Source organism: Kryptolebias marmoratus, linkage group LG22, assembly GCF_001649575.2.
Source record: "Kryptolebias marmoratus isolate JLee-2015 linkage group LG22, ASM164957v2, whole genome shotgun sequence".
In the NCBI taxonomy this organism is placed as follows: Eukaryota; Metazoa; Chordata; class Actinopteri; order Cyprinodontiformes; family Rivulidae; genus Kryptolebias; species Kryptolebias marmoratus.
The window spans coordinates 22,259,448-22,275,232 of NC_051451.1; the positions used below are offsets into that span (position 1 = coordinate 22,259,448).

Below are 15,785 nucleotides of genomic sequence, written 5' to 3' on the forward strand. Positions count from 1 at the left end.
TCTTTGAAACCTGCTTCAGCACTTTATATGCTACCTTTAGCTTTTAGCTATTATTCTGCTATTTTAACTAGCCTTTTACCACTTTTAGCTACTCTTCTGCTACATTTTGTGACTTTTAGCTCTCATTTTGCATCATTCAGCTAGCATTTATGTACTTTAGCTTTTAGCTAATCTTTTGCTGGTTTTAACTTTGAGCTAGCTTTTAGTTCATAGCTATTTTTTGTTACTTTTAGCTTGTGTTTTGCTGTTTTAAACCAGGTTTTGATACTTTTTTTTACTACTTTTAGCTGTTAAATAGCATTTTGTATTTCTAGCTTCTAGCTACACTTTTGATATATTTAGCTTTTTTTCATACATTTGATTTTAGCTAGCCTTTAGCTACTTTAGCTTACCTTTAGCTAGTTTTCTGCTACTTTTAGCTAGTCTTGTTGCATTTAACTCTTAGCCAGTCTTTTGCTTTAAGCTAGTGTTCTGCTACTTCGAGCTAGCATTTTGCTACTTTTGGCTTTTAGCTCGCGTTCTGCTCTGTTTCAGCTTCTTTGGCAAATTTCAGCAGCCATTCAGCACTCAGCATGCCCACTGTTTGATTTGGTTTTCATCTTTGTTTATTTGAGGAAGAAAGTGAGCCATGAAACAAACAAACAAACAAACAAAAACCATGTGAACATTCATTGCTTGGAACAGGTGGGAAAGGTTGCTATTTAGTTTAGCTCTCAGCAAATCACTAATTTCTGATTATCAGAAAATAAGAAGCGTCCTAACAGGCAAACCTGAAACATAACATGCTTGCGTTTAGGAAACATGAGGGTTTTAAAAGCGACACCATAATCCTGTTACAGCACTAAACAGACAGACTGAGGAGTATGCTGCTTTTTTTGTTTTAAATGGTGAATCAGCTTCTTCTGTGATCAGGTGCTTTTCTGCTCCTTACAGAGGCTGCTCGGAGAAAGCAGTGTAACTCTTCACACGTGCAAAGAAGAAGGGTGTGTACATTTTGTCAAGGTCGAACGTTGTAATGACCGTCTCCCCAGTCAACCTAAAAACATTGATTATTGTTAGCAGGTTTCAAAACGACAATATTCTCTTTCTCAATGACGCAGACGCCGTTGAGTCTTACTTGTAAGTGATGTGGCAGGAGTGGTGGATCCACACAAGCTTACTGAAACTCTGCTGCCCCCTGGAGGACAAATGCAGTCCCACGTGGAAGCTGTGCTCAGCCTCGGGAGCCGGGCTCCGCCGGTAGAACCGATTCCTGGGAATCTCAGCTGCTTTCTGTCAACAAACGAGGCAGTATAAAAGCTCACTGGTTAACTGGTTACCTGCATCATTCAACAACTAATACAGGCGTTTCAAAAGGAAAAAATTAAGTCAAAGGACTTGATTGTGACAGAACTGCTCAGTGTTATGTGACGTTAAATGTTAGAAACATATTTTTCTATTCTGGTGCAGCAGAAGAGGAAAGACCAAAGATGGCCTCAGTTTTCTCACCTCCTCTTTTTTCTTGCAGACAACAGCAAAAACTTTGGTTTGATTGTCCGTCTCCTGCAGCAGACGGTAATGACCGAACAGAACAGATTCCATTCTGGAGAACAAAGAGAGAGAAATGAGCCAAAACGACGATTCTGAGAACGCTTCTCTTGCGTAGTGACGCCCGTTCAGTCCGACTTGGAGGGTTGGAGGCGCACCTGGGGTTTCTGGTACGCAAGCGGGGAACGACAGACAGAGGGTCCTCGGGGGTGGTGAGCATCAGGACGTGGCCATCAGGGAAGAACCGGAGATACCTGCAGAAACATCATGTTCACATACTTCACTTCATGCAGCACCGGCACATAAACTGGAAGGTGTTTGATCGAGACTTTAGAGTTGACCAATCAGAACAGGCCGTCAATGTGAAGAGAGCTTCTTGTTTTGAATTAAATTGGTGAAATTGTGCCAACAAACAGAACTGCCTTAGTGGGGACTTTAAAGGCGATACATTTACCTGAAATACGCAACATGATGCCACGCCCTGTAAAACCCATCCAGTGACTCCTCTCCTTGACGGATGTATGATGTCTTGCTGATATAAATGCCTGTAGAGACATACAGAAAGTCTTAACTGGGTTTGGACTGTAGCGACACTTTGGCCCTTGTTAAACTTCTTTTTACAATATAATATTCTCAGAACTTGGCCAGATAAGACGAGGAAACAGGAAACTGCTCCCATAAAAAGCAAAGCAGAAGTCGAACAGACAAAGTTACCATCAAAGCGAACTCGCGGCCTCTGCAGAAACATCTCCCTCCAGGACTTAAAGGGTACAAGCTTGGTGCAGTTGCGCCCCCACACTCTCAAACAAGCAGAACGCCAAATCTCTGGATCCCTGAGGAACATTAGAAGTTGGGAAAAGCAAACTGAGTCAGCGTTAAATCAAGATATAAGACTCAGAGTTTTAATTCCTCCAACGAGAACGTCACCTTGCACAAATGTAAAAGCCCCGGCACACCAGAGACAGCTGCTCCAGGGTCCGCATGTCCAGATCGCTCGACACAACCCAGCGAAATACGTACATCAGGATTTCCCGTGGCAAAGCTGCAGTCAGAGAACACAAATGGCAAACCGGACCTGCTGATGCCACGCTTCCATCTCAGCTCAGGTGACTGACTCTACCTGAAATATGCGTTTGAGTCATTTCAAGCTCAGGGGTGCAGATCTTTGGAAAGGCGCTCTCCAGGGTGATCTGCTGCTCAAAGTAGGCAAGGAGATCCTCGATCTCACCATCAGCATCGATGTCTTCCCTGCTGCAGAAAAACAAACACTCACTTTAGAGCCAATGCTATAAAATTTGGACCAAAAAAAACATACAAAACTTCTGTTTGCTGCGAGTAAAACTGCGTTGGCAGACATTTTAATTCAGGTTTATGATCCTTCCCAGTGTGTGACTGTTCAGCAGTTCAGCCAAAAGAACATAATTTGTTTCTGTACCGACAGCTTTATTACAAAAACGCTTCACAGATTTACAGCCTCTTTTTGTTTAGAGATTAAAGCGTGCAAACAGAGATGTAAGACGGTTTTTAGTGTATAAACAACAAATTAGAATGTTTAAAAGTTAAAAAACTCAGCTTACAAGTTTCCTCCACCTCTGTCTGTGTCAGCAGGAGGACGGCTGTAGTTGATTTTAAATTCGATGTCGGGAACAAGCTGCATAGCCAAGCGATAGAACTTGATAGCTGCAAAGAAAAACATCAGATCAGATCTCAACAGAATAAACAGTTTGATGAGAAAGGCAAACCGAGGAGGACTGTGAAACTAAATTCAGTTACAGCTGAGATTATTCACAACTTTCATGTAAAATGAAGCATGATTTGAAGAATAATTCCCATCTTTATACCTTCGTAAACAGCCCCATTCTGCTCCTCCTGCACAGCTCTCAGAAACAACTCTGTGGCCTGAGGATCGAAAATAATCTGTCATTCTCCACACAGCTCATACAGAAGACTCAAGAAAATGTTTGGGTTTTTTTTTAATGACTTGCTTTTTCTTCCCGAGCAATGTCTTGCGTCCTCCTTACGCCTTTGGCTCGAGCCAGTCGCTCGCCCGCTCCACTCGCCCCAGAGCTTGGTTTGAGTTCGGACATCCACTGAGCTCTGAACGCAGTGAGCTCCAGCTGCAAAAAGATATGACATTACCCCTCAAAAAAAATCAATCAATCAATTAATCAATCAATCATCCATCCATTTTATTTACCAGCTTCTCTTTTCCGGGTCGCGGGGAACTATCAGTTCTTTCATAACAACAGGGTTCACCACGATAATGTAGTTAAAATAATTGGTAATATCATAAACTCCCACAAAGAATAACAGCAACAGAATTAATTTAGCCCAGAAGCATAAAAACTAAATTTCTCGCATAAAAACATCTAAAACTGAAGTGAAAGTCCTGTTTTTTTAACTCATATTCTTGGTTTTTACACTTATAGGATACTTATTGCAAAGACATGAAGACTGGATGAAAAAAAAATTCATAAAGAAAAGCAAAAACAATATTTTCCTCATTGACAGTTGTTTGTGAGCTAATTTTATGACAGAATGCCAACTAACCCACATTTTTTTACCTAAAGAAACAGCTGAAGTGACTGAAAAAAGGGTCAAACATTAAACTTAAAGGACATATTTTGTTTACCTGCACAGACTACAGCCAGCCTAATGTGGGTCCATAAAGTGCTTTGTTTACATTGAGTGTGGACCCACGTTTCAGGATTGCATTTAGTAAACTAATTCAAACTGCACCATTTGATAAAGTTCAGGATAACCTTTTAATGATTTCATACTTTGCAATGAGTGGCTTTAAGGGAATTTATAAACTTATTTACTACTTGTTTTTCTCTTTGTAGCTTCTGTGAGCATCACCTCCTGGGCACAAGGTTAATTTAACTTTATATTTCTACAGAACAGAGTGAGAATACGTTCTCTTTAAACATCAGAAACAACTCAGATGCAGTGCAGAACAGAATAATATGACCAAAACAACACATTGATGTTTTCTCACCTGAATGTTTGGTTCATCTGAACTCTCATCTTCATCCTCCTCCTCTAACGTACCTTCAATATTTGCATTGTCTTCAGCCTGTACAAACAGAACAGGACTCTGCATATTGCCGTCTGGTTATGGGAGGCAGAAACGTGTCAATAATACGTGGTTACAGGAAGTTTTTAAACCAAGGGTAATGTTAACGGTTTGTTTTAGGAGCTGACCAGTCACAATGCTGCCTAAATGAGTCTTAATGAGGATTTTTTTTCAATACCGAGCTAATATTATTTTCAAATTCTTCATCTCAAGAGCTTCAAAATGATACGTAGTTTGTTGTAATTTTGTTTACAAGCGTGCTGCTTTGAAAACAGAATTTTTATTGGTCTGGAGGGATGTCATTCCCCTAAGCTTAACAAATATTATATAAAAGGAATTTCCTGACAGAGATAAAACGGCTAATTTAAAAGGAAATAAAAAGGATAAGGATTAAAATAATTATTTCTGAGGACATGTCAGTTGGAAAACTCTTGATTTAAAAAGGTCATTTAGTTACTGTGATCGCTGGATGGTGTCTTTATGGACTTAATTACGGCAAAAATCTATATTTTCATGTTCTTTTTACAGCTCATTCAGACTCTCTTTGCCAGCACGGGTCACATATAAAACCCAAGTCCTGTTTTGATCTTTAGCCTGCAACGCCCCTGCCATTAAATGCACCGTAATAACACTTTTTATTAAAGAAGGACTTACTTTACAGTAAAATGGCACCTTTGGTTTATAACACTCCAGCAGATGTGGGAAGGCTGATAAGTCACACTGCTGTGAGCATTGTTTACTTAACATTTTGAACCAGTCAGGAGCTCTTAGTTAGTTAACTTAGTTAAATATACTTTACAGTGTGTATATAATTTCCTTCCTTCTTTTAGGGCTACTGTAGCTCAGTTTAAGTTCCTCTTTAGCCTTATTTGTGTTGCATTTTGTTTTGAATTTTTATGCTAACGATCTTTTTGGTGACAAAATGCAAATAATATGAAACTTCCTTATTGCTCAAGAGATAAAACAGTGCAGAAAAAGCATGTCATTCTGACTACAATATGTATTAAAATTAAAACTTGACTCGACTGAAATGAACAAAACTGAACACTCACGACTCAAGACGAGCAATTTTAATTATTTTTGTCGCCTAATATTAGGTGAAGATAATTTTACCTCAGTGCAACATAAACAAAAATCACTTTTCACGGTCTCCTATGTGTAAGTTTTTAAAAATTGCAGCTAATTTCGGGTGAGAAACGGTTTAACTGAGCCGACTCGTAAACTCCAGGTTACCTTTAGCCAGGTGATGCTAGCTGCGTTAGCTAACCTAGCGAGGAGGAGGAGGGGGGCGACTTGTTTACACCTTTAAAAGCAGGTAAAACACGGCGACCCACCATGACACTATGGCCGGTAGCTTTCCTCGTTGTCTTCGCAGGTGATCGACGGTGCCGCTTACAGTTCACGGTCGGAGAAACGGACCACGCAGCGGACATATTTACGAGCTCGGAGGAACGCAGCCATTTCGCTGAGCGGCCCCGGAGCCTCGGTGGCACAGACCGGAAGAAGTGAGCCGAAGTCGGGGCGGAGGAGTGCTGAGGCGCCCCTGCTTCTCTCCGGAGAGCCCCCCGTGTGTCCCCTTCAACCTCTAAATAATTAAAAATTAATTAAAACAAAATATTTGATTATCACAGCAGCGAATTAAACTAAAGCCATTTTGAAAGGTGCTGCCTAAAATTCTACTTTCGTAATAAAATATGAAAAAAACCCTACATTTTAATGTATGAACTGTAAAAGGAAAGTAAAATAAATCAAGTTCAAAGAAATGTTAAATCTGCTGCCAGTGAGGCATTGTGGTCACTATGGTAACGCCTCACTCTTGTCTGTCACTTCCTGTCAGGGCAGACAGAAACAAACTGAAAAGTAAGCCTCAAACAAAAAGTCAGATCTTAAAAATCCTTTATCTACGAGTGTCAAAAGGCTGTTTTTATGTATCCTTCGCCTCCCGTATTGAAGAACATATTTTTATTTCATTATTTATTTTTGCAAATTGTATTTACATTGTACAATGATATCAAAAGTCGTAGCAAACTAATCCCAACTGAGTCGTAGAATTCAGTGTTTAATTTTATTTTAAAGATGTGCATCAAGATACGAGACAAATATTTTCAACAATGATAGTAATGGTCTCTAGTGAAAGATGCTAGATTATAATCTTAATAATAAAAATGATGAAAAATTGCTAAATAAATCTTCTTTAAGCTGTTCCCTTTTAAGGGGTCTACACAGCGAGTCGTCGTCCTCCATCTAACTGTCTCCTGTGTCCTCTGTCCTCACTTGTTTATGTAAAATTTACCTTTATTTCCTATATGCACTATATAAAAAAAGAAGACAAATAAAATAATAAGGAATAACAGCAAAATGTATACAAATTGCAGTAATTAATTTAATACAAACACTTGCTCCAGTTTGTCCAGAAAACAAAAAAATCTTAGTGTTTGTACAGGTAAATCTACTGTGACCTTTCTTTTTGTTTAATTAGTTAACACAATAGTTTGCACATTATTATTATTTTTTTTTTGTAAGGGATAAATGATGAGGAAAAAAAACGTGGCTTGCACTTTTTTTGAAAGGTTTTATTTTGGCTTGGGTTGTATAAAATACGTACAATAGGCTCTAATTTGCACATTTTCGCAAATGTTGGCATGCAAATGCAAACATATTAGTTTGCAAGCAGAGCACTGATAATAGATAAACCACACCTGATGACTTATTTTAATTTACTCACCATCTGCTAAATAAAATATTATCTTTCAATCTTCACATCCTGCAGTCAAGAGACCCCTTTATGTTAGAGTTAATAAAGAAAATACATTCGTCTGTAAATAAATCCTTGCATTAAAACAAAACACAAAATCAGACTTCATTTGGGAAATCTTAGAATAAATCCAACAAGTTAACAAAAAGGATTTTGTTTTCCTTCTGGTCCTGGATATGTTTCTGCTTGCTCCCACTATTTGATGTTAGCTGGACAAAATTCCTGAAATGCTTTTAACTCAGGCATAGCCTCCCCCGTGGAAACAATTCAAACTTGTGTCGAAACAAAACTGCACAAAAGTAAACTTGCCAACAAAGTGGCAATAACAGTGAAGACAGAATATCTGCAAGGGAAATAAAGAAAACATAAAAAAACATAAAAAAACATTTGTGACTTTGTGCATTATCACAAATGTATGCATAAAAACAGCTTTACCAGTAAAGTGTGCAAAAGTTAAGTTTGTTTGGATTATTTTGTTCACTGCAACAGAAAAAACAAGAATTTTTAAAGATAGTTTATGCCTAACCAACTCAAAATGATATAAAAATCGAGAAAGTGCAACAAAGTACTAATTATATTATTATTATTTACTCTACTTGATCTAAAAGAAAAAAAATGTTAAACGCTAAGGTATGTTTAAGAAAGTATTAATGTTCAACTTGTGAATAATTTTGTGTTATTTGTGTTACTCAGGGCACAGATTTAACCAAAGATCAATTCGGATAAAGAGCGGTACCTGCACCTCACTTCCGCCTTTGCTTTATTATAAAAAACATTTTTGCATCTTTTCCTTTAACATCAGATATTTGTTGCCAAGTTCAAATATGAACTTCAAAGCTACTTTTGACTTTTACTCTACTTTAAAAAAAATAAAACGTGGGGAACACTGTTTAGCATTTGAACGCGGCGTGGTGCGTTTTTTGGTCTCCAGAAAACAAACAAAGACGACTTTAACAAAAAGCTTCACAACTTACCAAATGCTGATAGCTTTTAAGACGTACAACTGCGTGAGGTAATAAGATACAACAAGACGTTGTAATGTTTTTATAAAAAAGAAATCTTTAGCAGCTTTACCCCCTGAGATGAGGACAGCTGTGATTTGAGGAAACAGAAAACAGTTTTTTGTAATATCGCGAGATTACGTAGAGTTCCCTGACGAGAGGGCCAGGCTGTAAATTAATTTACGTTTTGTAGCGGGGCTCGCTGGTAGATTAAGGGCGCAGTTTAATCGACTGACCGAGTGCAATTAGCTGAACATCGGCTACAAATGCTCGGCTATGCGTTGTTGTCGGTCTGAAGCGGGGAGGGTGAGTGTTTTAAACTCTGATTTCATGTGTTTGGACTCGGTTAGGATCAGCTGTTTTCACCGGAGCATCAGTTTTTAACGTTTTGCTAACAGTAGCCGGGCTAACAACACCAACACAGCTGCACAATTAGTGATTATTAACTTGTCTGACCCCGTTAGCCTCGGACTACACGTTCAATTTTTACGTAAAACATCCCTAACAAATGTGATAAAAGCTACTTTTTAAACCCAGATAATACAAACTAAACGAGAAAAAGACTATATAAGATTCATTCTTGCTTTCTATCCATGTTCTGGTCAAATTTAACCTCTTCTAAAACTGTTACTTGATCCTATTTGCTCTTATATTTTTCCTTTACTTGCCACTGGAAAATCAAAATCTTATTTAAGCTTGCTATGGGGGAGTTCCTTATTGAAATGGTATTTAAAAACAATATTCCTGCAGCTTTTTATTTTGTCAAACTTGTATTTTCTTAAATAGTTTGTATCTAAATAGATAAATAAAGTTAATAATTGCAAAATCAAGGTGCACCAACAAGTGAGGGCTCTTGGGACAATCTCCAGAAATCAAATAAAATTTAACAGTGATTGCTGCTTCCTTCTTTTGGCTGTTTCCTTTTCAGCGACTTATCCTCCTCCATCTATCTCTGTCCTGCCTGTCCTCTGTGTCCTCTGTCCTCACTCCAACTACCTCCGTGTCCTCTCTATCTGCATCCATATTTGTCCTCTTTGTCCACCTCTCCAGGTTCTCACGTCATCTGCAAACATCACATGTTTGCCATAATTGTTAAATAACATAAAATCAGTAGTCTGATGTAAAGTACTGTAATAGTTGTTGTCAGATGGACAGACGGACGGATGGATCTATTAGTAATCCCAGTCTGGGACCGTGCCACTGTTCTTTTGTGGGTCTGGGAGCTGAAAGCTTTGGGAACCATTGTTCTGCAGCAGTGATTCCCAACCCTGGTCCAGGAGGAGTCACTGTCCTGCATCTTTTAGTTGTTTCCCTGCTTGAATGACTGAGCGATTAGCAGGTTTCTGCAGAACTTGGAAGACCTGCTGAAGAGGGGGGAAACGACGAAAACATGCAGGATAGTGTTGGGAACCACTGTCCTACAGAACACCTTCAAATTAAGTGTTTTGATCTTGATTTGAAGGAGGTGCTGTTGAAGAAGAGCCAAACTTAATGTGAAATCTACATCATTTCACATTAAACCATCCTCTCTGTAGTTAGTCTGTGCCCAGTAGTTGTTGTGAATTATTAATCTTGTTTTTTGTTGTCCATCCTGCAACTCCTCAGCTCGATGACGGAGGTCCGTTCATGACACCATGAGTCCCCCGGCGCCGCCCACAGTCTTCTGCTGTTGTCACAGAAAAATCTGGTTGCATTCGGCGGCAGGAGGTGAACACGTCTGTCTTTCCTCCTAATTGTTACCTGGCTTCGGGGAGAACATGGCAGGGCAAGCATGATGAACAGATACACCACCATCAGGCAGCTTGGGGATGGCACCTACGGCTCGGTCATCCTCGGCCGCAGTCTGGAGTCAGGAGAGCTTGTTGCCATAAAGAAGTGAGCACACAACCGGTTTGCACTTCACTGGATGTTGATATCATATTTCTCAGAATGCCAAATAGAAAACACGTTGTTTAAAGGTCATTCAACCACAAAAATTTATATTTTTCAGGATGAAACGAAAGTTCTACTCCTGGGAAGAATGCATGAACCTCCGAGAAGTCAAGGTGAGTTTATTTTAATGCTTTCACACACTTCTACAGCAGAGCAGAGGTAATGGGGGGGGGGATCTGCCCAAAATAAGCCTCATCGTTTTGTTATGATGTTGTTACAACCTCAGCTGTGAAATAATCCAAAGCTTTCTGTCCTTTTCTTCGTACCAGTTGAATATGTTACCGTCCATTTTAACTCACAGCAGCTCACAGAGCAGAAGGTGATTTCTCACGTGCTGCAGATTTTGAACCCCTGCCCCCTTTATTTTTTTTTCCTAGAGCAACAAACCGTGTGAAGAACACTCTCTGAGCTCTGCTAATCGGGTCACGATTACAGCATGCAGATTAAATCCCAGTCCTGTTACAGCTTCTGCCCCTGTACTAAAGTGTAGCATGGTTAAACCGTTATCACCCCGGTGCATGGGGAAAGTTCGCATTTTTCCATCCTGTTATTGAGTTTCCCTTTTAAGAGTTTCAGCGTAAATCCCACACTTTCCGTTCCTCACACTGCCGATATTTTAACTAGAAGGTTCTGAATGCCCCGTTTGCTGTCCAGCATGGTCAGGTTTAGTTGTTCTTTCCGTGATTATGACTCGTTTGCAGCCTGCCGACACAAATCTGTTTGTTCCTTCAGTCATTAAAGAAACTCAACCATGCAAACGTGATCAAACTCAAGGAGGTAATCCGAGAAAACGATCACTTGTACTTCATATTTGAGTACATGAAGGAAAATCTGTACCAGCTGATGAAAGATAGGTGAGATTTTATTGTTATTTTCACATTTTGAAGCCCATTTAAAAGAAAAAAAAAGATTTAAGTTTTCTAACATTTATTTATTTTTTCCCCTGCTGCAGAACTCGCTTGTTTCCCGAATCTGCTGTCAGAAATATTATGTTTCAGATCCTGCAGGGACTCGCGTTCATTCACAAACACGGTATGTGTGTTGACAACTGGAGCTACTAATTCTGATTCAGTACAAGTGGTATTTTGTCCCTCCGGAGTGGAGGTTCTGATTCACTGGGTCTCTACCAGGCTTTTTCCACAGGGACATGAAGCCGGAGAACCTGCTGTGCATGGGCCCAGAGCTGGTGAAAATAGCTGACTTTGGGCTTGCCCGCGAGATCCGATCTCGACCACCGTACACAGACTACGTCTCAACCAGATGGTGAGTTTCTCTCTGATTATACGTAAAGCGTGTAGGCTTTGCCTAAACGAAAGGGTGTTGAAGGTCTCGTGTTGGTTTTGGACCAGGTACAGAGCCCCGGAGGTGCTGCTCAGGTCCACGTCCTACAGCTCACCCATAGACCAGTGGGCCGTCGGCTGCATCATGGCTGAGCTTTACACTCTCAGGCCTCTTTTCCCAGGATCCAGTGAAGTAGACACCATATTCAAGATTTGCCAAGTCTTGGGTACACCAAAGAAGGTAATGTTTCGCAAACATGAAGCAGGAAGAAACAAAAGTAATCATATTTTTTTTTTTTTAAATCAAATATGAACCACATCACAGCAAAGACTGATGGCAGATGGTCCTGTTCTCATCGGTAACAAGTACACGAGTAAATGTTTGCTTATGGTCAACAATCTAACACGGGCAGTAGTTGGAGAAGATTAAAAACATTGTTTGCTTTTGCAGTGACCAGATATTTTAATATTCAGTCAGTTTTTAAAACAGGCTGAATTGTTAGATTAAAAGGGAATCACATTTTGAAAGCACAGGAAGGTTTTTAGGCAGATGCTTAAGAAGAACATCATAACTTTTGCAGGATGTTATTTGCATTTAAAATGGATCAGAACACCGGCCCCTACCAGAGATATCTTTTAAATTTCCTAATCTGTTTCTGTTAAGGAGCAGAAAGTCGGTTGTGTCTCTGATTGTGTGATTCCTGTGTTAATAAACATGCTGTGTGACATGTAGCCGTGTCGTCTTCGTTCAGGCCGATTGGCCGGAGGGATACCAGTTGGCGAGTGCCATGAACTTCCGTTGGCCTCAGTGTGTTCCCATTAATCTGAAAACGCTGATCCCAAACGCCAGCCCTGAAGCCGTCCATCTGATGACAGACCTGCTGCAGTGGGATCCCAAGAAGAGACCAGCTTCTGCTCAGGTAGCGTCCGTGCTAACCTTCCACCTTCCACCGTCCTCGCAGCTGAACAAACAGAGTAAAAGCTAAAGCTGTACGCTCCAATCCTTTTCTTCAGGCTCTCAGGTATTCATACTTCCACATGGGCCAGGCTTTGGGCACTCCTCAGCAGATCCTGGAGCAGGGCAGACCTCATCCGGGCCTTGTGCATCTCCAGACTCCTTCACCATCACAACAAGCTCTGCAGCAGCAGCAGCAGCCTCTGCTGCTGAAGCCGATGCCCCCCTCCCAGCCTCCACCTTCGAACCATCACTGCCCCCCGTCCAGGCCTCTGCAGCAGATCCAGCCCTCCCCTGCACCAGCAGCTGCCCAGGCGGCGGCGTACCAGCGGCACACGGAGCTGGTGCGAGAGCAGCACCAGCCGAAGCACATCCCGAAGCAGGAGCAGTCGGAGGGAATGCCACAGAGCCGTCTACCTTACATCGTAGACAAGAGTCTACAGAGCAAGGTGAGCACATCTGTTTATCCTGACGTCATTAATGTTACTGCTGCTTCTAGTTTCATCTAAAGCTGGAATGATTCGTCGTAAAAAGAAAATACCTCTCACATGTGGCCGATGTTTGTTTTTGTAGCCAGCGCAGCAGGAGCCGGACAACTCAAACCTGCTCAGTTATCATATGAAACCTAAAGGAGGAGGGCGGCGGCGCTGGGGACATGGACATGGAACTGGACATCTCAAAGGAGAAGACTGGGATAATTACGAAGAGACTGATCTGTCCTCGATGAGCATTCTTGCAAAGAGTAACTTCTGTGAGAAGTCGAGGCAGGGAGAGGACGCTCTGAGCAGGTGAAGCTAGTCTGTTTGTGAAGTCTTTGTTGAAAGGACTTCAGAGGACAGTAAATATAGACCCGGGATCATGACCGGCTTGTTCTCGTGTCCAGCAGGTTTGGAAATGTTCTGGATTTCAGTCGAGCCAGTGGGAAAGAAGATGCACCTTTAAATCTGAACAAAACCGCAGCCTATCAAGAGCCGTCAAGAACTGCCTCCGCCAAGCAGCATTACCAGAGGCAGTCCAGATATTTACCTGGTAATAAAATCCTCTTTTCTTTTTGGAGACTTTTACTTTTAGACCCAGTATAAGTAACTTGTCTGGGTGACGATTAAATGCAACTTTTATATCAAAGTTAGCACTATTTATTATTATGATAATATATAATTCAGACCAGGCATGTACTGAGTACTCAGCTAGTACTTATAGGGCATGATCCTGGTACTTACTGGGTTGGTACTGGGTATCATGCCTGGTAAGTATTTGGTATGTACCAGGTAAATAGCAGGCAGATTCCTGGTACTTACTGGGTACATACTGCCTCTGTGTGCTAGTAAATATTTGAAACCTACCAGATAAATACATACTGCCTGGGTACCCAGTATGTGCCCAGTACTTACCGGTATGTGCTGAGTAAGTACCTGGTACTTACCTGATACTTACTGGGTATTTACCTGGTCCCTGCTTGGTATTTACTCGTTACATACTGGGCTATATTATGTTTTTATGTCTATTTTTTTAAGTACAGTATCCAGTTATTCTTTTTTGTTCCCGTCAGGTATTAGTACTAAGAAGAACGTGGCCATAAATGCGAGTAAAGACTACACAGGAAGCCATCTTTGGGCCGGCAGCAGCATTCCCTTTGGAGGGACTCTGCCGAGCAGAGGAGCTCACGGTAACCTCCCTGTAACCCAGTTAGCTTCTTGTTGTCCAACTGAATGAGAGGAAATGAAATTTTCACTTTGCTTCTCAGGCACAAATACAATCCCAGGTGGATACATGCCATCATTTTACAAGAAAGACAACGGCTCTGCTGGGCACAGAGGGCGTCAGGGCGTCTCAGCAGAGACGACAGCATCAAGTGAGCGCACATGGAGAGCGTCCTCTCATCCGCTTTGTTCCGTTTGATCAAACTTGACCTTTTCCAACTTGTTTTCTTTTTACTTACCGCTGTTTTAGATTATGCAACATGGCGGTCTGGTCTGAGCCAAATGAACCCCTCGGCCAACATGCCAACAGCCAACAAGAGCACATCCAGTCTGCTGCCTCGCCCGCCACTCCAGACCATTCACGGGCGCCCAGACTGGACCGCCAAATACGGACACCGTTAGTGGCCTGCCCCGAGCTCTAAGAACTCTTTCACGTCCAAAGAGTAGGCTGAGGGATTTTACAACCCAGTTCTGTAAATAACTGACACAGCAGCAATAAGTTTTGTTTCATTAAGTGTAAACTCCTAAAAGTTTGGGTAAATGCAATCAGCCAAAATTCAAGTGTTTTTTTTCTTTCTGTAATATAACCTGCTGTCAGTGGAGGGGTCACACCTCAGTTTTGTATCAGTGAATGTTGTTTACTCACTCGTATACAATAATATGCATATATCAGTATAAAACCTTCACTGTGATTTCTTTTTGACTTATTACTTATTTTACCTCTGTTTGTTACAGCTATTGTTTATTTTTTACATTTTTTTTTCCTTTTTGTTCAGACTTAGTTTGTATTGTACGCTTTCAGTGAAACGTGAGCGAAGCTTTAATTTATAACTCGACAAATTGCAAGTGCTTGCCATATTGTACAGATTTATTTCAGTCGTTCAGTCCCGTTTGCCAAAACTGAATGATCACTGCGAGGGATAACGTACTTAAACATCTGCATGATTTATGCATTAAAATGATCATTTCAAGTAAAGAAGTGTGAATATTATTTTTCCAAGCTTTTCCATGCTTAATATTAGCAGTTTGAGCACAGCCACTAGAAGAATCTGTTTCTGGGGAATAATTCAGGTCAAAAAAGTGTTTTTAATTATGCTATACTATGATTTAAAGCAGACCCGATATAAAGAGTCAAATAAGTGGACCTGCTGGAGCCAGAAAAGCCTTTTTAAAAGTTAATGTCGCTCAAAAGTGATAAATGTTTTAAATTATTTTATAAACCAGTGGAACTTGATAAGTAATCATGAGATCTACATCTACATCTACAACCAATTAACCTTTGGAGTCAACCCCATCCAGGATGGCTGCCACACAAAAATATAACTCAGTTATAAACAGTTTTACAGATCTTGGAGCGGTAGTAGCTGAGAGTTATCCCCAATACATGCTTGGAGCATTTACACACATTTTTTTTTTAATGGATTCAACCTTCTTTTTATTTCATTGTTAGCGAAATATCTCACCAAACACTGCACAGATGTTAATCTACAACTGATTAACAATTCAAGATGGCCACCACAGCTAATCAACCTTAGTTATAGATATACAGTCCTGCTCAC

General features: G+C 40.7%; 2 protein-coding genes across 4 annotated transcripts; one reads left to right on the plus strand and one right to left on the minus strand.

Moving 5' to 3' along the window:
• Positions 1-580: 580 nt before the first annotated feature.
• fbxo9 (F-box protein 9) lies at positions 581-6,174 on the minus strand. 2 transcript variants are annotated; one of them, XM_017412714.3, is made up of 13 exons: positions 5,938-6,174; positions 4,526-4,603; positions 3,513-3,644; positions 3,369-3,426; positions 3,105-3,207; positions 2,648-2,778; positions 2,455-2,569; positions 2,242-2,360; positions 1,982-2,072; positions 1,686-1,781; positions 1,489-1,582; positions 1,118-1,272; positions 581-1,036 (listed from the first exon to the last, which is right to left on the minus strand). In XM_017412714.3, the coding sequence occupies exons 1-13, from the start codon at positions 6,034-6,036 to the stop codon at positions 928-930; spliced, it is 1,380 nt and encodes a 459-aa protein (XP_017268203.1). In that variant the 5' UTR covers positions 6,037-6,174; the 3' UTR covers positions 581-927. The 2 variants fall into 2 exon arrangements, with proteins under 2 accessions (XP_017268203.1, XP_017268205.1); XM_017412716.3 differs by having other exon boundaries at positions 2,648-2,775; positions 5,938-6,162.
• A 2,317-nt stretch (positions 6,175-8,491) lies between these two features.
• Positions 8,492-15,202, plus strand: cilk1 (ciliogenesis associated kinase 1). 2 transcript variants are annotated; one of them, XM_017412741.3, is made up of 14 exons: positions 8,492-8,665; positions 9,965-10,234; positions 10,350-10,404; positions 11,024-11,145; positions 11,244-11,323; positions 11,422-11,554; positions 11,641-11,812; positions 12,324-12,491; positions 12,586-12,975; positions 13,100-13,314; positions 13,410-13,555; positions 14,076-14,192; positions 14,271-14,378; positions 14,477-15,202. In XM_017412741.3, exons 2-14 carry the CDS (start codon positions 10,131-10,133, stop codon positions 14,626-14,628), a joined length of 1,962 nt encoding a protein of 653 aa, XP_017268230.1. In that variant the 5' UTR covers positions 8,492-8,665; positions 9,965-10,130; the 3' UTR covers positions 14,629-15,202. The 2 variants fall into 2 exon arrangements, with proteins under 2 accessions (XP_017268230.1, XP_017268231.1); XM_017412742.3 differs by having other exon boundaries at positions 8,494-8,665; positions 13,413-13,555.
• The last annotated feature ends 583 nt before the right edge of the window (positions 15,203-15,785 follow it).